The sequence below is a fragment of the Phodopus roborovskii genome, unplaced genomic scaffold (genome assembly GCF_943737965.1).
Source record: "Phodopus roborovskii unplaced genomic scaffold, PHOROB, whole genome shotgun sequence".
Taxonomy (NCBI): domain Eukaryota; kingdom Metazoa; phylum Chordata; class Mammalia; order Rodentia; family Cricetidae; genus Phodopus; species Phodopus roborovskii.
The window spans coordinates 41,941,518-41,968,932 of record NW_026126410.1 but is presented as its reverse complement, the minus strand read 5'-3'; the positions used below and the strand labels follow the sequence as shown (position 1 = coordinate 41,968,932).

The window sequence follows — 27,415 nt, the reverse complement described above, 5'->3', positions numbered from 1 at the left end:
AGGATGTCTGTAACCTGCATTCGTTTGTCAGCGAAAGCAATAGAAACCCTTTGGTTTTCCTCTGCTACATACTAAAGGTGAGACCTCTTGAGACCTTGCTTGATTCCATCCATTTTTAAGAGCAAGCAGCATGCTGGGTGGGATTGTGCACACCTTCAACCCCAGCACCTGAGAGGAGGGGAGACAGGTGGACCATGGGATCAAAGTCACACTCATCCTCACCATGAGTTTGAGGTCAGCCTGAGCCCTTCAAGACCTTGCCTCCAGTTCTCAAAAAGAAAAAGAAAAAGAAACAGAGAGAGAGGAGAAAAAGGAAAGGGAAGGGAGGAAGGAAGGAAGGAAGGGAGGGAGGAAGGAAGGAAGGAAGGAAGGAAGGAAGGAAGGGTACAAAGGAGAGTAAACCTAAGGGTGTAGGAGCTGAAGTAATGAAAATAACTGAGTTTGACATTAACTTATTTTATCTGCTTATAGATTTTAGTTACAAGAATAAATGAATAAAAGGTAATTTATACAATTTTTATAACCCAGATTTTTCATATGTTTTTATAGTATTACAAATACATTATCAAGAGCACATAGAAACCATTGCTATTTATTTGGGAGGAAAAGAGCAACACCACTGAAATTTTTTTAGGAGATAAATATTTAGGAGTTACTCAGCCTTGAAATTGCCAGCAAGTCAGGATCCTGTGTCCTTAGAGAAATCACCTTGCAGATTCAAAACATAGCTAGCAATTGAGTACCAAATTAATTAGATCACCTGCCCGTTAATGCTCAACTGTGGGTAATTCAATCATGGTAGATGAGAGATGATTTCTTCCAAAAGATCCATTCATTAAAAATATATCTTAGTGCATGAGTGTGCATCAAATTCTCTTGCAAAAATAGACAGTTCCAACATAGATTAAAAATCAGCTGCTCTGAAAGAGGAAACTATTCAAAAGGAAATCGGTGGGCTGGAGATGGATCTCTGGGGCAAGGTATGCAAGGCATCAATAACAACTCAGGTATGCATCCCTTTGGGGCTGGGGACTGTGCACAAGGCTCGTGGCCCGGCCCCGGTGGCACTCCGATTCACATGAAGATTTGTCTATGTTTGGAGATTTCACTTGAAGATGGCAAAATAGCAGATCAAATAGAAAGAAGACGCAGCAGGCAGACTTTTCGCTAAGTTTGTCCAACCCCAGAGTCCAGCGCGTGCCCTGCACCTTTGACAGCTTGTCCATGGAGGAGTGGGCAGTGCCGCCCATTCACTTCTCAATTGTGCAAAATTCAGTTTACCTGTCTAGGTAAACTGTCCTGTCTAGGAAAAAACATGTCCTGTCTAGGGTTCTGTTGTGCCAAGGGCCTTTCGGGGTTTGTTTTTGTTTTTGTTTTGTTGTTGTTGTTTTGTTTGTTTGTTTGTTTTTGTCTTCTCTCAGAGAAACATGGAAGGGTTGTTTGTGTTGTGGGCATGGAAGTTTCCCTGAGTGACAGAGAACGAACCAAATGATGCTCCTGTCAACCCCTCCTTAAAGAATTCCTGAAAAGTGGGAAGCCACCACCAAAACAATACAGCTGTAACCAAAGGGAGGCAAGCTTCTCTTTTATTGGGGGGGGGGGGTGTGACCAGAATGAATCAGTTGGTATCCTTGTAAATAAACCCAGGAAAATCCTTGCACTGGAGCTTTTGGGCATGAGGAAAAGTACTTGGCCCAAGTTCTGAGCCAAAGCCCCATCCCCACCTCCCACCCCACCCCCACTCTCCCCCCACCTCCCGCCCCACCCCCACCGTGGTCACAGTAGAGGTGACATGAAAGTGAGGTTGGAGGGCCCTCCCTTCCTACACAGCCTCGATTCCTGGCAGCACACCTCAAAGTGCCCTACAAGCCCCAAGACTGCTTCAGGCTGGAGTGATGTGCCCAAAGCCAGGCACCTTGATGCTGGGGATGTCGTTCTTCCGGTAGAAGTCGGCCTGCACGTGGTTCACACGGCCATGGCCTCTGTTCAGGGGCTCGATGGGCTGATTGATGCGCTTCCCATAGACAGAGGACATAAGCACCGGCACAGTCCTTTTCTGTTCCTGGGAAGATGAAACACGCAGTCACCGTCATGAGCACAGAGACCTTTATGCCCACAGTGGCCTGTCCTTCCACAGCATCTCACTCAGGTGGCATCTCGGCGATGCCTGCATACCTGCAGGTGCACGGCCACAGATCCCAGGCCCGCTGCCGGCCACCACCATCCCAGTAGCTGAAGGAGACCTGAGACCCTGACCTGGGCACCAGTTGTGGTCTGACTTCAGGGGCCCTCCCTCCTGCTTCTGTCCCCTCCCCTGCCCTCTCCCAGACAGTCCCCTCCCAGCCCCTCTTCACCCCAGCACATAGATCTTCTGGGCTTTCTTCTTCCCACTCACCCTGCTTGGCCAACTGCCCAAGTCTCTGGATGTCACCGGGAGTCTTTCCTGACCCTTCCCCTGCCCAGGACCTCCTCATCCCTTTCACTGTCCCTGTGCTTTGAAGGGCTTTCTGGGCATGTTGCCAGGTTGTCTCTTTGCTGCTTGCTCCTCTCTTTGCCAGAATTCATCTCTAAGAGACAGGGGTCTGGCTCTTTAGTCCCTTTGTGCCTTGTCTGAGCCACCTTCTTCTCATCTCAAAATAGGAACTCTGAATGCAGCCGACATGACCATGTCTGTGAAATAAGTGATGCTGTGGTACCTTTGTCACTTAACCCTAGCTCAAATTAAGAGAGCCAGGAGTGATGAGATGGCAGGAATCTCATGCGTACGAAGTAAGCACTCGGCCACCATACCACACCGGAGGGGGGTGGGGGTGTTCAGTGGCTCAATAGAAATCCCACCAGGAGCTTGTGTGCCATAACGTCTGTCCATTTGACATGCTGTCTCATAATCTCTGCGTACCCAGGCCTGGCTCTTTAAAAATCCCGCCACCCTCATTCAGAACTGAGAAACATGTCAAAAAGCAGAAGTAAGCCGGACGGTGGTGGAGCACACCTTTAGTCCTGGCACTCAGGAGGCAGAGGCAGGAGGATCTCTGTGAGTTCTATGCCAACATGGTCTACAGAGCAAGTTCCAGGACAGCATCCAAAGCTACACAGAGAAACCCTGTCTCGAAAAACCAAAAAAAAAAAAAGGCAGAAGTGCCTGACACAGACCAGGCTGGCCCAGCCAGGCCCAGGAGAGGGAGCATCCCCAGCACCTGTCCTATTACTGTGATTGTGACAGAGGAGCCACCTCTACCAGTCACCTCCCTTTGCAGTTGATCCCAGATAATTCCTCCCTTTGGGGAGCACTGTAGAGGCTAAAGCAAAGCTGCATGCCGCATGGTGGGGACTTGAGAACTAGACTGGGGAAAATAAAGACCCGTGTCCCTAGGAAAGCTGTGGCAGCCAGGGCTCAGTGTGTAAGCGGCCAAGGGCTCCTATCTGTTGAAAAGCGCTTCCCAATTTTACTCTCCTTAAATTGTCCAGTTCCCTAGAACCAGTCAGAAAAAATTAATGCAAAACTGACATCAGAGAAGAGGAGCTTAATGTCTTAGCACAATAAAATAGCTGCAAGCTGCATAAATAAGGCTACATAAAGCAACAGAACACATCGTTGAATATTTGCATATGGTCGTATATACATGCAACTATAAACACAAATAGGCACACATGTTCATATACATGTACATATGCAACATACATGTGTGTATATGCATAGATATCTGCATGTTCTTACATGCATATAAATTGTATGAAAATGAATGCACAGGTACACACATACATATTTTCACATTCAATATATATATATGTATGCACATGGTCATGTACATATAATACAACTGTGTACCCAATATACATATATATGCATATACACACATAAATATGTATGCATCATGCACATATATTCACACTGAATGTGTGTGCACGTGTATGCATGGGAACATACATACACAATGTGCACAGTGGCTGGTCTAGTAACATCGTTAGTGTTATCTTACCTCCTCATTAATATGAAGCCCCAGGTTTTTGGCATGTTCTCTGTCATCTCGATGTAATTCCTGGTTATAATCTAGTCTCCTCTTAAAAACACAGTCATAGAGGGAGATGACCCCTGTCTGGGAATAAACGGAGACAGTCACAGGTGTGTTTGAAGGACGAGCCACACAGCACAGAAGCCACCCCTCGTGGGGACTGGGGTGTGAAGAATTTCTGTTTGTGTGAGTGTAAGCTGGGGAGGTCACCACACGTGGCTGTCCCAGCTGACCAGCAAGAGCAGAGTGGTGGGGACCACGTCTGATTTCAGGGGTTCAGCAACACCTCTCCTCAGCTGCTGGGTGTTCCTTCTCGAGATATTCCTCAAAGCCTGTCCCCCTGTGGATGCACCTTTGTCCATTCAGGTTGCTATGTGGAAATGATGTAGACTCAGCAGTTCATAAGCAAATGTGTTTCTCGGTTTAGAGGCCGGAAGTTCAAGACCAAGGTGCGGGCAGATCCAGCACCCGGGGAGGGTTGTTTTCCGATGCACACATGGCACCTTGTCTCTGCATCTTCACAAGGGAGAAAGAGCATCAACCATTCATGAGATCCCTACCCTCAAGACCTCGTCTCCCAAAGACGCACCTACTGACCACATGTCTGATGTGAGGTTTATTGCAGGGAGTGTAAACACTTAGACCACAGTAAATCTCTTCTCTCTGACTAAGGAGATGTGTGGGGGGGGGGGGGGGGAGAGAGAACATATGTGCCTGTGTGTTTGTGTATTTTATGTATTTTTTTTATTTCTCAGAGTTTTTAATACAACCTTATTCTGCTATGAAAAAATCATCAGTAAATGGATGCCATGACAACATTACCAAACAGGAGTTATACTTCAAGCTGCTGGCCAATGGTCAGACTGCCTATATGTAAACCCCCTCTTGAGAGACAAAAATATTTTCCTTAAATTCCATGTGCAGCTGTGGCACTTGGTAAATGATATCCATGCATATATGTAATATGTCCACATAGATATCATAAACACTAATATGTCTACACATATAACATAAGCACAAGGTATACATATAAAAATACGTGTACACACAACTTAGGCATTCTGGAAGATGACCAACATGTTAATACAACTATTTTCTGTATATCTCTGGCTTCCTTCTTCCACTTTTTCTTAGTCAATCTGCTTGTGTGGTATCTGGTAGAATAAAGAATCCACGTGTTAGGTGGTATTTCACGTTTACCTCATACTTAGGGCTTGGGTTTGTTACTCTAGATACCCTGGCCTGACGCCTTCCGAAACAAAACCAGACTCGGCATATCTATGGGATTTGAATTGAGCACCAGCTGTCTCACTTATCCTGAGGTGGTTTGGTTTGGGTGTTTGTTTGCTTGTTTGTACCTGAGAATGATGCTAGAATGATTTCCTCTGTGGGACAGAGACAGACTAGTGGGAAGAAAGGATGCACCCACATGCCGAATGGGCTGGAAAACACAGTGACCCTGTTTACAGAGCACAGGGACCTAGAGGTGCTGGCAGTGATGGCAATGGCTAGCAACGCAGCTCCCAACAATCAGGGTGTTCATGAATCATATGCCAAGTGGGTTTGGGGAGACAGCTCCCACCGGGCAGTACCCTGGTGTGACTACCATCCAGCGAGGGAAACGATGTGCTTTTTACGAATCGTTGTTCTAAGATCTGTAAGAATTTTACCAGTAGTGTGATGTGCAGGGAACTCTCACCCTCTGGCAGAATTCTAGCTTGACTAAACTCAGAGACATTCCATGCCTGCCTCACTGCTGGCCATTAGTGTGTTTATTGCCGACTGCCCTGGGCGTTGTATCTTGTATCTCCGGAAGGTAACACGTAACTAACTCAATGGAGAATGGATAAATTGTCAGCATTTGGTGCTGTAAAATTGGCTAGTTCCTTGTGTCTTCGTGTCACATTGTAGACAAAAGTAAATTCTAGATGGAATAGGAAAATCAGAAAAAAACGAAAACCCATAAGGGGCCTCCTACACATGAAAGTAATAAGGAAAGTATCACAAAGAAAACATCAATCACTTTGACTCTATAAAACTAGACATGTGCTTATCAAACAAATCTAAGTTTCTTTAAAAGCCCTTCTTAAGGCATGGAAGGGAAATCTCAGTGTCCTGAACACTTGGTGCAGATCTGTTGCGGAAGCTGGTAGCCCACCAGCCCCCCTCACAGGCAACGCAAAGCCTTCTGGGAAGACAGCAGGGGCTCTTGAGTAGCACAGAGGAAGCCCAAGCAGGACACCCACTCTGCGGGGATGGTGGATGTAAATTCTCCCCATGCTGGCTCTGGCCGGCTTCAAGGGAGGATTGTCAAGATAACAGGCATAACGCTATTGGCCAAGCCTGGGGGGAGGCTTGCGGCAAGACCAGAATAAATAACTTGAGAGCCATCACACTGTGCTAGTACACAAGAACATTTCCTTAATGCTTAGTGTTTACTTATGTGTATGTATGTGCATCTGTGTGAGTGAATCCGTAAGTGAAGGCAGCTGCAGAGGCCAGCAGAGGGCAGCAGAGGGCATTGGATCCCCTGGAGTTGCAGAAACTGAACTCAGGTCCCTTGGAAGAGCAGCAAGCACTTTTAACTGCTGAGCCATCTCGCTCTTGTGGTGAATTAAGCCATTGATGGTAGTAAGGCAGCTGGTATGCTCTCTGTTTCCTGTTGGCTCTCTGGGAGCCCTCCTACACAGGCTCACACCGTGCTGTCTGCATGCTTGGAGAACAGCCACAATTCACAATATGATCACACTTGGGATCAAGGCTTCCCCTTCTGCACCTGGGAACCACATATAAAAGTGGGAGAGAATGGCTTTCCCAACGGGCCGGCGGCACCCAGCAGTGCTCCCACTAGCCTGCTCAGGTAAGGGGGCCCGTGGAGGCAGAGCACCAACCAAAGGTAAGGAGGGGAATCTGGGATCTGCCTGGGCTGCGCTTCCTGTCCCCCAAGCTCAGAACCATGATCTAAAGAAACACTTTATAAGGCGTGTTGGTGTCTTATACTGGGGGATACAGGTTGCTACCCTATTCGGAAGCAAGTTTGCTGAAGATGTACTTAGTTAAGGTGATGACATACTAGGGTTAGGGAACACACTGTGTGATGCAACTGGTGTTCTTGAAGATGGAGACATGTCAGGAAGGACAGCGTAAACAGGACAGGAAGATGGCCATCAAGACAAGCAAAGGGATCAGAGCAGAGATGTCCCTCTGAGCCCACACAAGGGTCCAGACTTTCACCCTCCAGGACCGTGAAAGGCGAGTTTCCATCGTTTTTAAGTCACCACCAACCAAGCCTGCGGCTTTTTGTGCCATTCTGCTGGCCAACACACTTGGTAAAAGCCACTCTTTGGAACAGCTGGGAAACCAGAATGGAGTTAGATCAGTGGCTATTGCAGCAGGGCCGGAAGCCTAAGGAGCACACTCTGCTGGGTAAACTGAAGTTGCCGGCTGCCCCAGCAGACGGCACTAATGCACAGTTACACTCTGCTCCTGAGGGCCCAGGGGGATTGCCTCTGCGGGCACATGACCAGTTCTACCCAATGGACTGTGAGCCATGGCATGTGACTCCTTAGAAGGAAGAGCCGGCAGGGTCACAGGCTGCATGGAGTGGAAGCAGCCTGTGAGGGGGCTGCTGAGTGACTGAGCCAGGACACACTGCAGACACTGTTGGAGATCAGGCATGAAAAGTTACTCGGCTGAGCTCTGTGGACGTATCTGTTGCCGCAGCAAAAACGACTTTGTCCTGACTGATGCAAATAGGTGACTGAGAAAGACAGCGGCCACCTATGGGCTACAAGGCCTGACCTCCACCCTGAGTGGGGTTTCATCACATTCAGCTCCTCTCCCCCTACCTTGGAAGCTCTAGCCGATTCCCTCCCAGAAGTTACACACGCTCTGATGCAAACAATGGGTGTGGGGTTTGGAATAAACTGGGACCCATAGCCTTTCTTATTTCCTTCTTTTCATAGGACACTAACTAGACAACCACTCTTCTGTGGTAGATTAGATCACTTAAATTCTGTGAGACTAAAACAAGAAAGAGAGATGATTATTTTCAAAATCTATTTGACACATGCTTATATATATACATATATATTACAAACTATTGTGATCATATCCACCCCTGTTACTCTCTCTTATCTCCCTCCCACTCCTGGTGACCCCTTGTACACGTGTGTGTGTGTGTGTGTGTGTGTGTGTTTAAGGCTGCTTCTGTGTGCATATTTTATGTGATTACAATGAGAATGATAGTCTATGCTCACCAAACACATCTCTATTCGAGGACAGGGCTAGGAACATGGGTGGCGCTGAGGCATGCCATCTCCAGGCATGCAGTCTCAATCTCTGTGTGTGGAGAATTCAGAGGACCCAGGAAATGACTCCGAGTCTCAGAGACTGCCAGGCCCCTGCCAACAGTGGAACCTCTGAAAAGAGGGGCTGGGCCTGCTCAAGACCGAGCCAGTCGAGGCTGTGACACAGACAGGAAGGGGCTCATGAGGCCCCACCCCTAAGTGAGGAGATTCCAGCAGGCGATGGCTGCTGAGAGTGGGGAGAGTCGGTTTTCCTCGGGACTGTGGACTACACCATGAGTTGGCCCGATGCTCCCAACACCCTTAGGCCTATGGACAGCACTGACTGGACTCGGTGAGCTATGACGAGGAGGAGGGGGAGGGGGAGGTGGTGGCCGAGGAAGAGAAACAGGTGGAGGTCGGTGAGGGGGAGGAAGAGGAGTCTGGGGAAGAGACGGGGAAGGAGGGAGGGAGGAGGAGGGTGAGGGTGGTGAGATGAGGATGAGAAGGACCAGGATGGACGAGGATGGAAATGGGGAGGAGGAAAATGAGGTGGGGATAAGGGAGGAGATGAGGAGGGGAAGGAGGAGGGAGGAGGAAGGAGAGGACAAGGGTGGGGTGAGGAGGAGACAGACAAGGGGGAGGATGAAGAGGAGGAGGATGGAGAAGAGGAAGGAGAGGTGAATATGACATAAATATATCACATTCATGTATATAATTATCAAGTGATATGTAATAAAAAGTCATAGAATTCTTAAATAAAAATATAAATAATGGGTCAAGGACAACACAAGAAAACCTACAGCATCAACTAACCTGGGCTCACAGAGGATGAACCGACAATCAGAGAGCCTGCACGGGACTGACCAGGCCCTCTGCCTCTGTGGGACAGCTGTGTAGCTTGGTCCTCTTGTGGCACTCCTAACAGTGGGAGCAGGGGCTGTCACTGACTCTGTCCCTCACACTGGGTCACCTTGCCCAGCCTTATTAAAGGAAGATATGCCGTGTTTTATTGATATCTGTGTGAGGCCTGTCCTTTTCTAAATAGAAATGGAGAAGCAGATGGGGGCGCACAGGGGGATGGGGGTTGGTGGGAGGGGGAGGGGGAACTGTGGTCAGGATATATAAATAAATAATACATAAATAAAATGTGTCTGTATATATATATATATGTATATATATATATATATCATTACAATTTATGTTTTCTTAAAAGAGGGACAATGGGTTTTTGTACCACTGCCCCAAGAGCTCTCCAGACTCACATTGGGCAAAACATGAGAAATGAATCAGTGTCTGTCGCATTACACTTCTTATCTCCAGCCCAGTGTTGCACTTATGTGAAACTAACTGCTTGCTCACTGCAGAAAAGCTCCACCTCATTGTTAGAGACTGCTGCTTACTCTGGTGTAAATATTCCCACTGTGGGGTCTGGGAGATGGGCTCAGTTGTTAACAACACTTATACTTGCAAAGGATTTTTATGTGATTCCCAGCACCTGCATGGCTCTCACCCTCCTGTAATCTAGTTCCAGGGGACGCGATTCCCTCTTCTGGCCTCTGTGAACACCATACATGCAAACAAAAGACCCATACACATAAAAAAAAATAAATAAATAAAATTTAAATTAAAAAAAATGTTCTTGCTGCGGCCATTTGGGGGCAGAGTTCAGATGTGATGCTTGAAACGGGTCTGGCTAAGTATCTGTGCTGCTGAAGCATGGCTAGGACCGACACTGATGGAAGGATCAGTCCCTGGCCTCAAAGCCAGGGCACTCAGAGGCCTCCACCTGCCCACGGACATCTGATCTGTTTTCAAAACTGAAAATCCGCCAAGGTCAGTGCTTCTGTAAGGACCGCCTTTGACTTCTTATGAACTCAGAGCATCTCCGTGGGAGTCAGGCAGTATGCTGAGCTAAGAGAATTTCAACAGCACTCCAGATTGTAGTTTAGAGGGCTGCAGCTTCTCGGGAACAGGAATCAGAACATTTGAAGGATTGCATAACTCTTCTGCACCGCTTGCCTGTGGATGAGGTCCTCTTCTTTGACAATTTTTACAACTTCTCAAATGACCTGTTTTACTCTTAAAGTGATGTCAGCAGAATTCCTCCTGGCTGACTCACATCTGTCTCACTTTGGAGGAGTGCTTGCTTGGACTCCGTGGTTTCTGCCTTCGTGCTCGGGCCTCCTCATTACAGGGGACGGGGGAGGGGGGGGGTGACTCCAAAGTCAGCTGTGCCGCCTCTCCACTGATACAAGCTCCTCACCGGCCAGGTTCCTACAAGTTCACAACGGGGCGGGTAGGATGATCCCCAGAGGCTGAAAACCCAGTTGTTTCCTTGTGTCATCTGGTTGCAATTATTCAAACTTCTTCTGTGTCTAGAATGTGCTTTGTGATCCCTAAAAGTCCGTGCGTTGGAACTTGGTCCCCAGGGTGATGGTAGTGTAAGATGTGTCATACTTTTAAGAGTCAGGGCTCGTGGGGGGGGGGTTCCTTAGGTCACTGCAAACACAGCTTTGAAGGGATTGGAAGGACACACGTGCCTTCTTCCTAGCTGTAGATGACTGCTCGCCCTGTCTTGTGTTCCACGGGCACCCATGCCCTGAGATAGCGTAACCAATCGGCAAAGACTCAACACAGGCCAAGGTCTCCCACTGAGAATTATAGTGCTCAAAAGTTTGAGCTAACTAAACTATTTGTAAGAAATTTTCACTTTCCCCACCAAAAAGTTAAAAACCCACAAGTAAACCAAAGATGTGAAACAAGCTCCTTCTCTTCATCCTTCGCTCGTGCCGCGCTGAGAACCTTAGAATCTTATTAGAGTAGGAGAAAGCGGCTTTACCATTACCTCGTCAAACTGGGAAGTAAAAAATGTCAGCGCACACGCTGCATGAACAGAGCAAGCTGAGCTGGGAATAGCAGCGCATGTGCAGTGAGCACATGCCCACAATGCTAGCACCTCGAGCAGAAGCACCATCACCACAGGTTTGGATTCATCCTTGTCTACTTAGAGAGGCTCAGGCCAGCCTGGGCGACATTATCAAATCCTTTCTCAAGAGAAGAAACAGAAAAGGGGATACAATAGGAGCGGGTAGAGGAAGGAGGAGGAGGTTTAGTCACGGAGATGCTTATAGGCTTGAGGACCTGAAGGGAACCCCTAGACCCCACATCAGAAAACAAATTTAAAGGGGAAAAAAAAAAAAGCCAGGTGCAGTGCCTCAGGCTTAACATTCCAGAGCTGGGAGACAGAGACAGGCAGATCCCTGGGGATCACCGGCTAGCTACTCTGGCTTTCTTGTCAATCTCTAGATCACTGTGAGTCCCCGCCAACACCCAGAGCTGTCCTCTGGCCTCCATATGTGTGCACGTACAGAGGCGTGTGCTCCCTGCATAGGCACAGAGGAGAAAACTGAAAAACATGTACATACTTGTGTGAAGCTCTGTGTGTGAACACTTAATGAGACCCATATCGGTGCACGCAGAGACAGGCACACAGCAAGGAGACAAGCCACACCAATTTGTGGGTGCTGCCTGCCGCTGGTCTCCCTGTGGAAAGACATACTCGCCTCCTCCCTCTCCCATTCCTCTCTTGCTGCTGAGCTCCCAAGAGGAGCTAGGCCCCTCCTTTTAGAAGACTCCATCTGCATTGGAGGGAGACATTCTAGGCTACACTCTGGGGCTTGCTGTTCTGGGGGACAGTTGATCACTGGACAAGCTCACAGCTAGCACGGGTGAGAGGGACCTGTGACCAGCACCAATCACCGCACGGGCAGAGGACTAAATCACACATAATCCAAACAGATCTCCTGCCCTCCCCCTTTACTAATTGCATCTTCTAAAATAGGTGGCTCAGGCCTTTGTTTTTAAAACTTCCCATTCCATGTACCCATCCCTCCTCTATCCACCCATGTAGCAGATGTTTATGGAGTTCCCAGGGACTCCCAGGAGAAATTAATCCTTGTCTGGGGCAGCTGATGATTCCCTAGGGGAAACACACACACAGTAAGATAAGCAAGGGAAGTATTCAGTCAGCTAGATGAGAATAGGTGCAAAGCGGGGGGGGGGGGGGGGGGGGGGGGCCTGCAGAGACGCACTGCGCCTTCTACCAGCTTGGCTTAGAGTGTACTGGACAGCCGAGACAAGACCCTAGAGCCTACCTGGGACATGGGCTGCAGAATGGTTTACCTCCCTCTGCGGCCACTTAAGGGAGCTCACACACGTGAGGTCAGATAGGACTGATGTCTAAAGTGACAGGCAGCATACAGTGAGCGTTCGGGGAGTACACCCCTGTGTACTGGATGCTGGCTGTGGTCCTTGGAACTCTCTGCTTTGCGACTCTAGACAGACTGCATGTGTGAGCTTTCACGCACAGGAAGATCTTAACAACCCCAGACTTAGGACATCCCACAGTCAGGGAGGGAATGCTCATGGAGCATGAGGACACGGTCTGCCCTTGTCTCCAGTGTGAGGCTGCACATGAAGAAGGGATTCCAGCTAATCCCAGCAAAGCCAGAGTGGGGCCTGCGGAGTACAGCTTCCCTCAAAACAGCTTTCTACAATCCTCCCGAGCACACTGGAAGACATATTCTAAAGCCACTTAGGCGATTCCTTTCTACTGTAACAGTTAGACTTTGAGGGATTTAATCAAAACCTTCATAAAAGGGCATTCTCTTCCCAGTCGGCTTTTCTGTTTCGGGGGCAGAAGTGCTGTGCACAACACAAGAAGGAAAAGGTAATTTAAAAATGCCGTTAAACCGAATGTGCTTTGCTGCCTCTGGAACCTTATTTCTTAGGGAAACACGGGCTGCTAGAGCCCCCTAGGGAACAGTCCTGGAGTTGGTCACATTTTAGATGGTCGCTTGAGTGGACACATTTGTCATCCTATTCAGGGGCATTACCGGGGCTTTAAATAACTTTGCAGACTCTCAAGCATGAACCCGGTGGTCTCCCTGGGGTGGATGAGTTAGAAGACCAGGGGCAGTGGGTGGATGCTCATCTTTGCACAGTCCTCTGAATTCATCTCTGACAGCCAAGGAGGGTCAGGCTGGCAGCTGGGAATGGGCACTTAGAGAAGAGAAACTAATCATTGGTAACTACAGTGAAAGAACAATGGCAGCATCTCGTGTCACATTGATTAATTAAATCACTTCTGTGTGTGCGTGCACGCCTGTGTGCGCCGGTGCTCATGTGTTCAGTTCATGAGTGTGTTTGTGTGTCTGTGTGTGTCTCTCCCTCTCTCTGTGTGGTCCAGAAATTGACAGAGTGTATCTTCCTCAGTTGCTCTCCACCTCATTGTTTCTGATGAGGCAGGGTCTCTCACCGATTCTGCTAGACTGACCGGCAGTGAACTCTGAGATCTTCCTGTCTCCATCTTCCCGGCAAGGGGGTGGGGATTACAAACAGCTGCACAGAACGTATGGCTGATGGGAATTGGAGCAAAGGTTCTTATGCTTGTGCAGCTAGCTCTTTTGAAACTCAACTGTCTTCTCGGCCCCAATTATATCAGTTCTTTCCTGAGCTTCATATGCTTGTCTCATGGATGGCTAGAATGTAGGGCCAGAGCACAAAGCTGGTAAACACAGAAGCAGGACTTCTCGCCCTCTTAGGCTGTAAATTTTTTTTTTTAACCTTTAGTTCGTGTCTGTGGTTTTGGATCTTAAATGTCCCACAATGCTCATGTGTTGAAGTCTAGGTCCCTAGATAATGTCTCTATTGAGTAGTGGGAGAAATGTAAGAAGCTGGACCTCGTGAGGTAGATGATCGGGGTGTGTCCTTAAAAGTTGCTCCACCCCTCACTCTATGCTTTTGCTTTCCAGGCACAGTGAGATTAACCTTTTCTGAAATCACCAGTCAATGACAACTCGTCCTCCCTTTGGTTTGGTTCAAGGCAGGTAAATTGCTGGTGGCAGAATGCTGACCATCACAGTGTGTAAACACCCGAAGGGCATCAGCAGATAGTCATCGACTATCTCAGTGCAGTTCAAATATTACTACAAAATGCTACAGAGTGGATGGTTTTAAAACAACAAGATTTAATCTCTTATTGGAGACTGGGATGCGCAATGCTAAGGTTCTGAAATGGTCTAGTGTCTGGTAAGGGCCTGTTCCCAGCTTTGTAGCCAGTACCTTCGTGTGTGTTCTCATGGTAGGAGGAGTGATGTCCCTCTGGCTGTCTCTTACAAAGGTGTGATTCCATTTATAGACGCTTCACCTCATGACCTAAGTGCCTCCAGGAGCAGCCACTCCTAAAGCTATCACCTTAGGGGAATAGGATTATTCAGAGCAGACCTTCAGAGCATGGCGCTGACATCATCAGAACCACTGTTCGGCTTGAGTAACCCCTGCGGGTGTATGCACGGTTGACTTCTCAGCAAACCTTATTCAAAATTCACTCTCATTGTGCTAAATAACCAAGATGTCAGGGAATTCACTTCTTCGGCCCTGTTATTGCTTCAAGAGCAGCCCATGTTCTCTTGAGGGGTATACATTAGTGCCTCAGGGAGCCAGCTGGTCTGGGGAATTTGGAGATGTGTTTTGTTGCCTCATGGCTCTTGGGATGATCTTGACATCAGTGGTTTTGTCTGCATCTTTTTCTTTCATGTACCAGTGAGGCTTCGGGAATTAACCTTGTCTGTGGCTCTGGTTGCTAAAACTGTGCTGCATTTGTGCAGTGGGGCAGGCTGGAGGAATCCTTTTTCTGTAAGGTGCTGGACAGTAATATTTTTTTAAGGTGTTGCTGATCACGTAGTCTCTGTGAAAACTACTCAAGTCAGTGAGGTAGCCATGGACAAAGTGAAGTGAATAGCAGTGGGACTATGTTCTGTGTTATTTAAAAGGAAGTAGGCAGAATATGACTAGAGCTAGAGGTATAATGCAAAAACAAAACAAAAACCCCAATTAAAAAAAAAAATGGGAAAGCAACAAAATGGTCAGAAGAGTAATGCCAAAGTTGCAGGTCCTGGAGAAACTGTACTGGGAAAGGGGCTGGACCTAAATGAAGAGGTGACACTTTGACGGACTGGAAAAGGGGACAGAGGCTGACAGTGTGTGGGAACCTGAAGATAATGCCCATTATCCACAACAAATAGACACCTTTCTTAATTCTCAAACCAATGTTAAAGGAAAAGTTGACACAAAAAGGGAAGTGCTCGCCTGACAGTGAATCTGATGCTAACAAATACAGGGAGGAAAAGGGTGTTGCCGGCAAAGCAAGCGAGGGGCTGTTCCCGAGGTTGGGGCGCGAGGGGGGCGGGGAGTGGGGGGACTGACAGCGGTGAGAGCGATCATCTCATAAACAGAAGGACCCGGAGTCAGGTTGGCGACAGCAGAAGAAAGCAGGTGGACTGGGAGCGTGCTCCCTTGTCCAGAAGAGGAGGCTCAGTACTCAGGAACTGTGTGTGTATGGGGGTGGGGGCCATTGAAGGTCTTAACCGTTGCTGGAATTCCTTTTTGCTTTTTATCAAGTAGTGCTCTACTTTTCAACAGAGAACAGCTTTCTGGAGCTGTCTCTTATCAGACAGAATACCTGACATCCAGATTTAGTTTATTTTCACTCAAGAACAGCTTTTTCTCAGTGTTGGGAAGTTGTCTAGCCATTACTCAATCTGAACTTATTTTTAACTAGTGTGAGAAAGAACCTGCTATGATTTTTGTCCATGTATGTCTACATAAAATATCTATATAAGTAGTTTTTTTTTTCTTAACTGAAACAAAACCATGCCCATGCTCCTAGATTCCATCACTCTAACCAAGCCAGGAAGCAGTTCAGATTCAGTTCAAGAGGTACCCAAAGTGTAAACTTTCAAATCCAATGGTTGATTTGGTCGTTACTCAGGCAGTGACGCAGAAGCAGCAGTGTCAGAGTTCATATCTGTACCATCATAATACTTATGTAAAAAAATCCTTAAAGGCATGATTTTACCACGCCAACAACTCTCCACCCAGACAAGGAAGCCAAACTTGCTAAGCCAGGCTTGTGTGCATGTTGGAAGGTTTCTTTAGGGAAGCACTCCTGTTTTGCCCAGTTGAAATCTGTGCACTGAATAGCTGATGTCGCTTATGGAAAGGTAGTCTGTGTGATTAGATGAACTGCCAAATTAGTGCCCACTATCATAAGCAGGGAAATAAAATTTGACGTTGCAGTTAGTCATCTGCACATTTTTTTCTCTGCCCCAACTCATCCTGTCATAGGACCCTTGCTCTGCAGACGTCTGGTCTTTGTGACTTCCATGGGAATGATTCAGTGTGCTGTGTAGGAGACAGGCAGGAGAGGGCAGAGTTTGTTCTCTGGGGGTGAGAATGGACAGTGGCCAGAGAGAAGGTGCCCTGGTCTGCACTTTCAGAAGCCTCTGTAGTGTTTCTCAAGTCCCTGGGACAAACACCTTTCCCAAAGACCTCTCTGTCCAAACTGCTGGCAGCCTGTTTCGTTTGGCTTGGCGGGGGTGGGATGGGGGGGGTATGTCCTTGGTTTTTATCAGAAAATCCTCCTGCTTTGTAGTAATTTTATACACTTTAGGACTTCTGGAATCAGGCTTAGATGATTATCTACTAATGGCCTTCCAGGCGTCCCTCCCCTTCCTCCCCTCAGATGCCCGAGTCCTCCAGTTCCAGTTGTAGAAGCTGTTATAAGAGAGGGGTCCAGCGCTGATACCCTCTAATCATGAGTTGTGTAACTGCCTCCCTAACGGTCCCCTCTGTGTAAACCTAAGCTGTCCGGTATTGAGTTAGTGGTTCAGCGGGAGCTAGGAAAATAATTCTGTAGTAATCGAAGGGCTATCTAGCTGTACATTGCTTACTTTATTGTAAATAATGGAAGAGTGGTCAATAAATAGTTTCATACCCATGTACCCAGAATCCTTAGCTCCATCCTGCAAGTTAGCCTGTTTCTAATACATATTTATCTTGCCCCATCTGCTAACTTTTTAAATCCAAGTTCTCTGGGGACACCCATAACGATGATGCTGTTGGCTGACTGTCACATTCTGTGCACTAAGACTGTTTTGATCATAAATTTGGCTATCATATAGGCGTTGCACATTTATGTAGAACTCATTCAATAGATGAAATTATTTACAGATCACACTTTATTTATATATTCAATTAGCTTTGTAGACGGGGTCTCATTATATGGCCCAAATTGGCCTTCAACTCTCAGTCCTCCTGCCTCAGACTCGTAAGTGCTGGGGACAAACATGCACCATCACACCCAGCCAACCAGTTTAAGGTTATTAGTCTTAGAAAGAAGAATAGGGTCCGGGGCAGCTATGAGGTTAGAACCCACAGCTACACACCCCTAAATTGCCAGCACATTCCCAAGGCTTGAGGAGACAGATCTGATGGCCTCCCCTCTTGTTCCTAATTGTCTGTGCACATTGCTCATTCATAAACAAATGGGCTGCTATTAGATAAGAGACCCTTCTGGGAGTGAGCTGGGGCTTATGGTTGCTAACTTGGTGTGCTAGAACTGCTAGCATAAGCCACACAGAGGAAGAGGCTTAAACAACAACCACACATTGTCCCTTGGTGCTGGAAGCCAAAGGCATGGGATCGGTAGTTCTCAAGGCTGTTGCTGCAGAGGCCTGTGAGGGAAGACTGTGCCCCAGCCTGTGTTCTTTGGGTGCCTGTAGCAGGTCCCTTCCCTCACAAGCTTTCCCTCTGCATTTCATGTCTCTCTCCTGTGCACATCTGTCTGTGCAAGCTTCCCTGCTCAGGTACACTGGGTTCACCTCAGTTTGATTGCTGCTTTAGAACTATGCCACCTCCATGTGGTACATGGAATCGGGACTCTGCAGCAGGAATTTTTGAGAGTTCAAACACCAAAGATACCTACACTGAGAGTGATTCCTGTTGCTGGGGTGCATGAGCTGCATGACGTATGCCTGACACTTCAAGTGTGCTGCAATGGTGGGAGGTAAGGGATTCATCTGAGCTCTGGGATTGCTGGTGGGAGGGCAAGAAGAAGGTATTATGTAGGGACACCTTAGACACTGTGAAGGAATAAATGGCCTCCTCCATCCCGTGCACTTTATTAACCCACACCCCTCTCCTGGGCAACTCATGCAATGCCACAACAAAAGAAAACATGAACAATCAGGTACTGGACTACTTCTCTGGGACAAGCACCCGTATTTAATGTCTCTTTTTCACAATGTCACCCTGTATTTGGCATCCTAAGCAGGATGCACTGATGATATTTAGTCACAGTAGCGAAACGAAGGAGCAAATGACCCCACACAGCCTAAATTTACTCCTTCTGTATTAGTCCCTGGTGGAGGGTGCACAGTGACTGCCCCAGACCAGCAAGTGTCCAGTGTTAATAAGCCAGAATCTCACTACGGCTCCCATCCCAGCTCTCTCTGCACACTCACCTGTCACACTCTTTGTGCTGGATAGTTTAATGTCAGCCTGACACAAACTAAAGTCATTTGAGAAGAGGGAACCTCAACTAAGAAAGCGCCTCCATAAAATGAGGTTATCGACAAGTCTGTAGGGCATTTTCTTAATTAATGATTGATAGGGGAGGGCCCAGTCCATTGTGGATGGTGTCATCCCTGGGCTGGTGGTCCTAGGTTATACAAGAAAGCAGACCGAGCAAGCCACGATGAGCAAGCCAGTAAGCAGCTCCCCTCCATGGTCTCTGCATCAGCTCCTGCCTCCAGGTTCCTGCCCTGTTTGAGTTCCTGTCCTGACTTTCTTTGATGATGAGCAGTGATGTGGAAATATAAGCCAAATAAAACCCTACTTCCCCAACTTGCTTTTGGTCATGGTGTTTCTTCATAGCAACAGTAACCCTAAGACACTCTTACTGTTTCTAGCATTTAGAGGCCAGATGTTTCCCACACCCTGGACCATACGGGCATGGTAACTAGGGCTAGGGCTTGTTTCCGCTGCTACCCCAGACCTGATACAGACAGCCGCAGGGAGCTGAACCACCATAAGTAGAGCATCCCTGGTGCTCAGTGACCTCCCTCCCCCAAACAGATCCTGGGCAGAAGGGTAACCCAGTGCCTGGTAGTACTCACTTAGCTTTTTAGGGAACAGACAACTAGTGGCTTCTCCACTGTTCCCAGAGGGATACCTCAGGCGAGCTCACCAGGAAGGGCTCTGATTGCCTGCTCCTTTTACGCTCACATCTCCTCCCAGCTCCCCACGCTCAGCACCTTGTACTTAGACCTCCATCAGGCTTACCCCTTCCCATCCTCACTTTCTGAGAGGCGTCCATCCAGTGTCTGTGGCCGTAATTTTCAGGCCGTTATGCCTCAGCTCAGTCGAAGGCCTCTCTTGCCTGGTAACCATGTCTGACTCTCTAGTGTCAGCATGCCATACCCTCCAGCCCCTTCATAAGCAGTCCCATGGGGTCCTGCCCAGTGTATTCAACCCTAGCCAACAGTCAAACTAGCAGCCCCGGATCAATCCCTGTAACAGCTATAAGCCAGGAGGCTTCCATCCATGCCTTCCATGGTGTAGCATACCCCGCCCCCCATACAATTCCTCTGGGCTCTGCATACAGAGTCTGCAGTTTGCAGTTTGTCCTGGCCACTATCATCTGGCCTGCAGCTGTACCACCTCTGATGCAACTGGCTGTGCAACCCTCGAACCTTGTCTCCAACCAACACTTGGCAGGTTGCCCCTGGCACTACCCTAAGCACTCTAGGCACACTGTTAATCTACTCCAGAAGCCCTGTCCAGTCACTGACAGTCCCAGTAATGTGGCTCCGCCCCTGGCCTCTCCCTAGCGCTGGAGCCCCGCCCCCATCAATCCCAGGCAGCCTCCAGGCCCCACCCTGGTAGTGCGGGCCCCGCCCCTCTCCTCACTCCGCTGGACCCGCTCACCTGGCTCTCGCGGTTGAAGTAGCTGAGTTCCTTGGGTTCCTGGCGCCTCTGCGGGATGTAGCTGAAAGCTGGCATAGCTGAGATAGGTAGGGGTCGGGGTTTGCCCCGCAGTGTGGAGGCAGAGATTTCTTCCTCCTCCTCCTGCTCCTCCTCCTCTTCTTCCCCTTTTTCCCCCTTTTCTTTCACGGGGTTCATGGCCCGCTACTCCGTCTTAGCTGGTTCCTCTGGCTAGGGAGCCCAGGCCTCAAGCATCAGCTTGTGGAGTTTCTGTGTCCCTCCTGGCGTCTGCGCTCAACCGTTGCCTGGCAACTGCGCCTTGGCCTCAGCATCCGTTGAGTGACGAGGTTGTGTTCCTTGCCACCTCCTTCTAGGTCTCACCCACCCAGGGAGACACCTACTAGCGGTTATGTGTGACTTTCCAGGTAGGAAACACCTAAGGAACCACACCCATTCTGCTACATCTGTTTGCCCAGCTCAGTTTGTTTTAAGTCTCCCAGCACTTCTCAGCTTTGCAGATCACCACAGAAAGCTTCTATGCATCCGGATCTGACAGTACAGCTGTGAAACACACAGTCCTGGGTCACAGGGAGATTACAGCCTGGAGAAGTCAGGTGACAAAGATGAGAAGGCTGAAGAGGTTCAGAACAGCGCGACCCAGCAGAAACGTGAGGACCACATGTGTGACTCTCATAATGGAAGGTTAAAGGCACAGAGGAGTGGGCGGCACACATGTGCGCCTCAACTTGCCGCGGTAGATGCATTTCACATGTGGGCTGGCGAGTAACAGAAGCAGGGGAGAATGGCTGTCCATGGGTTTTGAGGCAGCTCTGACCCCTCTCCCTCTTCAGCTACAGGAATCCCACTTTCTCCCTTCCCCTAGTCTCTCCTGGCAGATTGCCTGAGTGAAGCATGACTCAGAAAAAGACCAGGAACTTTCCCACCATGAGCCAAAGTCTCAGGGGCTTTAGCCTTGCTGGGAACCACTTAGGGAGGTGAACCCCTCCCTGGAGCTTGGAGATACGTGACAAAGGGGCCACCTCCCTTCTCCCATGAGCACAATTAATGAAAGCACGCCTGATGATATTTCTGTCCCCATGAAAATATTAGCAAAATAATAAAAAAAAAAAACCCTCTGTAATCTACTCGGAACCTTTCCAAAAACAGAGCAAGAGGGGACGGAAGGAGCCCAGGAGACTTTTCGAAGAGCCTTGTATAGATGATAAGAGACACATCTGGGGATAGCAGACGCCAATTACAGTGATGACCCAGCTCCAGCATAGCTCTGGCTGAAATAATTCCACTACAAAAATTCTGTTCACAGCCATTCAAATGTAACTCTGCTAGCTGCAAGTTCAGTAGGTGACATTTTGTTGTTAGTAAAAGAACACTTTACTAATAATGCCTTAATTAAACACGCTGACTAGTTAGCTAAACTGTTAGTGCCACATAGCCTGGGGTCACCTAAGAAAAACTGGCTTGCTGGCATGTTTGTGGGAAATCATTTTGATTGTTCACTGCTGAAGGCATATCCAGACTCTTGCACGAGCACAATTCCCAGGGAAGGTGGCCCTGGACTGTGTGTCTTCTTCCAGCTAAACGTGAATTTGCAAGCAAGCCAGCAAACAGCATCCTTCTATGATTCTACTTAGAGCTCCTGTCCTGCATTCCCTCAGGGATGAACTGTGGCCTGGAAGTGTAGGCCAAATAAACCCTTCCCTCCCCTAAGGTGCTTTGTTCAGAGTATTGTATCACAGAGACAGAGAGGAACTAGCATGCAGGGAAGGTAAGGTTTTATTCAGGGCTGAGACTGTGTCTTTCAGCTTGAGAGTAAGATCGGTCTCAACCCCAAATCCAGTCACCCTTAGAACCAAGGAGAAAGGTTGACGTTGTGCATGAGACTCTATGAAGAGAAAAGTGAGGTGTAGGGGAAATCTGGCTAAACTGGCCTAGCTGAATGCAAACCAGAGATCGGGTGTCCCCTGGAAGAGTGTGGTAAAGGGTGACCAGATGTGGGATGGAGACAGGAGGTGGGGTGGTTCTTTCTACACTGACTTTGGGTTGTTTGGTTAAAACTAAATTATGCTCAGAAAATACACAGATGGCCTGGAGAGACGATGTGTAAGACAGAAAACAACTGTTCACCTCAGGCTGTGGACCAAAGTAACAAGTACAACAAAGCACAACTCGGACTGAGTTTGTTGGGTCCATTTAAAGATGTATACAGGAATGGGTAACCTCTAGAGGCAGAGGCGACTAAAGACTTCACCAGAAGTCCACCCCGACACATGTGACAATTCACAAAAAGTCAAACTTTGGAGAATTCAATATGATCTAGACAATACCACCAGTTAGAGAGCCTTCTCCAGGAAGCTTTCCACTGCTTCCATAACCTTGAGGAGATGCCCTGTATATCCCCTTAGCTTCAGGAACTGTGTGAAACTTGTGAGTTGTTCACTTCCTGAGTTGATGAGCATTTTCCCTTCTTTCCTGGAGGGAATATTTCAATTTAGGACTTCCAGATCTTAAAGCAACCCTTCCAGAATGGAATGTTTCAACCACATGAAATTGCTAAACAAAGGAAGAAGAAGATTCAGAACTCTGGCCAAAGTTGACCAAGCAACGATTTTATGGGGACTTTTGTTCATTTGGTTTTCTAGACTGAAAACTCTTGAGGGTGAGGCTTTTTTTTTTTTTTTTTTAATCGTAAATGTCTCAGTAGTTACTCTCAGCAAGTATTTGATGTTGTTCATTTAACTTGAGTTTTCCTCTAAAGAGAATCTAAGCAGGCATTGGATACTCAGGAGTTATTTGGGAGTGTGGGCTGGGAGGACTGAGAATCAGAAGAAACCATATATCAGACCCTGGTGTTGGGTGGGGACCTGGAAATTGTACAACCCATAACACTGAGATTGGCATTTGAAATGCAAGCGGGTCATGTCCACATCGCCACCGCAAGCATGTGGAGGCTGGCCATGCCCAGAGAGCACCTCTGAGATTGCATGTGATCAGGATGGACATAGGCTGGACCTGCTCCCATCTTTCCATGGAATGAGCCAGCAGCACTTAAATCCAATGCAGGGGGAGGGGGGCTGGGAGTATAGAGGTGAACAGACAAACAGAACTTTCAACTCTTGAGGTCTTGATTCCTTTTTTAAAGAATAATTTCTGTGACCCCATTGTGTATTCCAGGTACCTGGATAGAATTCAAGGGAAAGCAAACAAGTTCAATGTGTCTATGTGTCTAAGCCCCATGTCAGGAGGTGGGGGCATGAAGATCCTCCTCTAAAAGAAAGTTACTAGAATAGAGACAAACACACAGGGATCAGATCAGCCTTGTTTAAAATGCCAATCTCGGTGTCACAGGATGTGCCATTTCTAGGTCCCAGCCCAGCAGCAAGGACTCTTCGCCCAGAGCTGCCACTGGTATCTCGTTTTACTTACCTGTCTTGTTCAGCACTGTCTGTCACTCTGTACTTCCTTTTACACTGCTCTGACGATGTGTAAACTGTGCATACTAACGGCTGTGTGCCTGACATAGAAATCCTATGGACCAGACCCCTGCTGCCTACATGCTTCCAAAGAGAGGTTCCATGAATTCAGAGAAACAGGCAGGTCAAGGGAGGTCAGGGGATGGGGCCCACACAGCCATGGACAGCCTGAGACACTTGGTTAGATGCCTTCCTGCTAACCCGAGATGGCAGGGAGAAACGAGAGGAGACCGCTGTCTGGTCGCATTAGCTGTCACTGCAGCACATCTTGAGGCATATACGTTCTATATTTATACTGAATTCTCGTGCACCCTCACTGAAGCTAGGAAAACCCATCCAGCTCCTTAGATGGATGACAAAACCGAGTTGCGGGGAAGCTACATAACGAACAGATAATTATTGTGCTTTAAAATAGCAACATAAACTCATTTAAGTGGCCCAATGTAATTGGACTTTAGTTCACAGCATCTAACATATCTTAAAGTTAATTGACATAAGCGCACCTTCGCATTTGGTATGTTTGGGACCTTAAGGGATGGACCTATATGCACTCATCTGTGGTTCAGAGGAGAGCTGCCTACTGTGAGTCCCTGCAAATTTAAAGGGCATCATGAAGTCAAGCATACAGGTGCAATAACATGTTCCCACTGGTCTCTAAGTCTATGCCGAGGCCATGGGGAAAAAATGAGGACTAATGAGTAAGAAGAAAGCCACTGTCCATCTTAACTAAATCAGGACATGGGCCAGGGCCCACAGTGAGGCTGAACAAGCTTTTACTTCATTAGATTTCCTGTCCTTAAATTTTAAAGAAAAGAAGACATAAATATTGTCAGTGGTGTAGAAAGCATGAGTGTCACTGGCTTTTACATTTGGCCGACTCACTGAACCAAACAAGTCCCTGTGGTAACTTAAGCATCAGACTCTTCTTCCTGCTTTACAGACAAATGCAAGGTAATCAAGAGGAATGATAGAATTACAAAACCCGTTTGTTTGTTGTTGTTTTGTTTTGTTTTGTCTTTTTAGATAATGTTTTGGGGCAACTGCTAGTCAGGTAATGGATCTAAGCCACAGTCAGGGAAAGGTAAGGGAAAGGGAGGAGAGAGAGAGAGAGAGAGAGAGAGAGAGAGAGAGAGAGAGAGAGAGAGAGAGAGGTGAAAACTGACTGAAACTAAACCCTGGGTGTCACTCAGTGGGAATTATGCAGACACAGGGGCAGGTTAGATGAGAGTGAATCAGCAATGTTGGCCATTCTATAGGATAACTGATTAATTTCTCCAATAAATTAACGCTCTGAGAGCAGTCGGAGGAGGGGCAGCTGTAGTCACCAAAGGTGTAAGTGCTTCGTATCTACAACTAACGTGAGGACTTTGCATCCTGATTAAAGCACAACAGAGCATAGAGACAGCTCGAGAACCACAGCATTGCCCTGATCCGAAACCGTAGAAAGTAATTATTCTGTTAGTTGAAACAGTGGCTGAATGGTTGGTTAGAAAAATGGTTAGAAATGTGCACTGACGTATTTAGAGCAAAATGGTATAATAGCTTGGTTTTTCTAGAAGCACTCCAATAAAAAAATTAGATGGAACATGACTGAAAAATTATGGTAATTTGTCATGCTGAACAAAGGGACTCATGGATCCATTATACAATTGTTTCAGCCTTTATACGTGTTCAAATTTTTTTCCATAATAGCAGTTAAAAAACAGTGAGGTTACCAAGAGATATTGTTTCTTGTAAACACAGAGCCCAAAATATCAATTCAGCCCACAGACAATGGTTTGTTATGTGCCAGAGACTGGGGACCATTGGGAAGAGGTGTTTGCTTTTCCGAGAAATGGGATTCCAAGTGGTGTACAGGCAAAGTTTATTTTGGTGGATCCGCAACAGCAAAAGAACATTAGGACAAAGTCAGACTTTTCTGACTGGAGGAAAAGGGAAGCTGCATACTGCAGGAACCAGTCATTTGCCACACGAGGAATAGACAGAGTTCTTGTGGAATCCGGGAAAAAGCGGCAGGCCATAAAACTCAGTGAGGCTGTAGTAATGCTCAGATTAAGATACACAGGTCAAGGATAAATTTGGGTTATATATTTTATTCTGAAAGAAGTCACTTACAGGAGAAGCCTATGACCCGCAAGTTCCCGCTCCAAGGGTCCACACCCAGGCTGCTCTCCGTAACAGGTCAGGGATCCCAGACCTACCTTCACACAGGTCATGCCCGCACCTGTGCCGATGCCCCGATGGGCATGGTCAGTGCAACAGGTGTGGGCAGGGTGGACCTCTCACTACAAGGCTGGACTGGATAGACTAAAGCAGAACAACTTGTGAACACTGCCTCCTGAGATGATGCTACATCTGTGAAAGTTTCTACCCTAACCTTCCTAGTTCAGTCTCTGGTCAGAGTGGCCCACATAGCTTAGATCCTGCAGGCCACAGAGGGATGACCCATGTGTCTCAGATCCTGCAGGCCACTGAAGAATGTTCCACTCCATCAGATTTCAAACAGCATAGGTTTTTTTTGGCACTGAATCCTTAGTGCTAATCACAGAGGCAGTTATCGGAGGTTTATAGTGGTACCCTACATGTTGTAAACAGCAAGCAGTTGTGTTCCCCATTAAAGTATATTCCTTCACAAACCCTCACTATTGGCTGTATAAAACAGCTTATCCCAGGAAGGAGTGTGTATCCCATTGACACAATAGCATCCAGTGTTCACTGAGCACTTACTGCTTTCTAGGTGCTTGGGCTACAGTGTCTCATCTCACCACCACCTGTAACCCCACATCAATCCGATGCATTCTAGTTTGGGAAAATCTCAGCCTTTGTTCACTAAGAGAACTAATTTGCCTTAGTTCACTACCTGAAGCTAAGATCTTCCCCCTCAATTTGCAACATTCCAACAAGTGAGGTTTGGGATTTTTTTTAAAATAAGAACCTGATTACACCCAAATCTGAATTTTTCTCCTTCCTATTTTTGTTCTTCCTTCTGAAAATACTTGCCCACGAATGAATCGACCAGCAAAGTCCAGAAGGAAGGATTCCTGTATCCAAACATCTCCCATTCCTAGACCTGGTTCAGAAAACAAGAAGGCAGCACACATAAGGAGAATTGACTTTAGTTGTCATTGCTTTACACGGCTGACCTTCTCCTTCAGTGTACAACGCACACACACAAACACACATGTCCATTTTCTGTCTCTGTCTCTCCTCTATCTCATCTGCTCTCATCCAGGTTTCCCATAGCTCAGTCAATGCTACAAACTTTGCTGCCCTCTAGTGACTGTTCAAGAGAATATCATTCCAGCTTCCAGAGTCCCCTCACCTAACAACTTAACCTGTTTTCCCTTTTCTCTGTACTTTGTAAATATATAGCAAGATTAGACCTTATTTAAAATTATGAAATACATGGTGCTTTGAGGTATCACCTGGATATGCTTGCTGCCACAGCAAATGGACACAAAGATCAGAGGCACGGAGATTCAATTTATAGAGATCTAGCTACGACAGTTTGCCTAATTCACGCTGCTTGGTGAAGCCAAAAACTGTACTAGCTAACCTATTTTTATAACATATACTCTTCCAGGTTTTCTATTAAAAAAAAAAAAACAGATTCAGGATTAATTCTAGCCTCCTTTCCTGTGACTGTCCCCTTTGCTTTGCACCAAGCACAGCAGCCAGGGTCCCCGTGCCCCAGATGGCCACACTGATTTAAAACAAATCACTGTGACCTTTGCAGATGGGTTCTACATGTACTTCCATGGTCACTACTCACACCAGGTATGTGTGAATATTGTAT

General features: G+C 47.4%; 1 protein-coding gene across 1 annotated transcript; it reads right to left on the bottom strand.

Annotated features, from left to right (window-relative positions):
• Positions 1-1,795: 1,795 nt before the first annotated feature.
• On the bottom strand, positions 1,796-25,835 carry Cfap90 (cilia and flagella associated protein 90). Its single transcript, XM_051182699.1, is given in 4 exon segments — positions 1,796-2,062; positions 3,981-4,097; positions 20,132-20,359; positions 25,821-25,835. Coding segments are annotated over 4 exon segments (540 nt in total). The 3' UTR covers positions 1,796-1,882.
• Between the last annotated feature and the right edge of the window lie 1,580 nt (positions 25,836-27,415).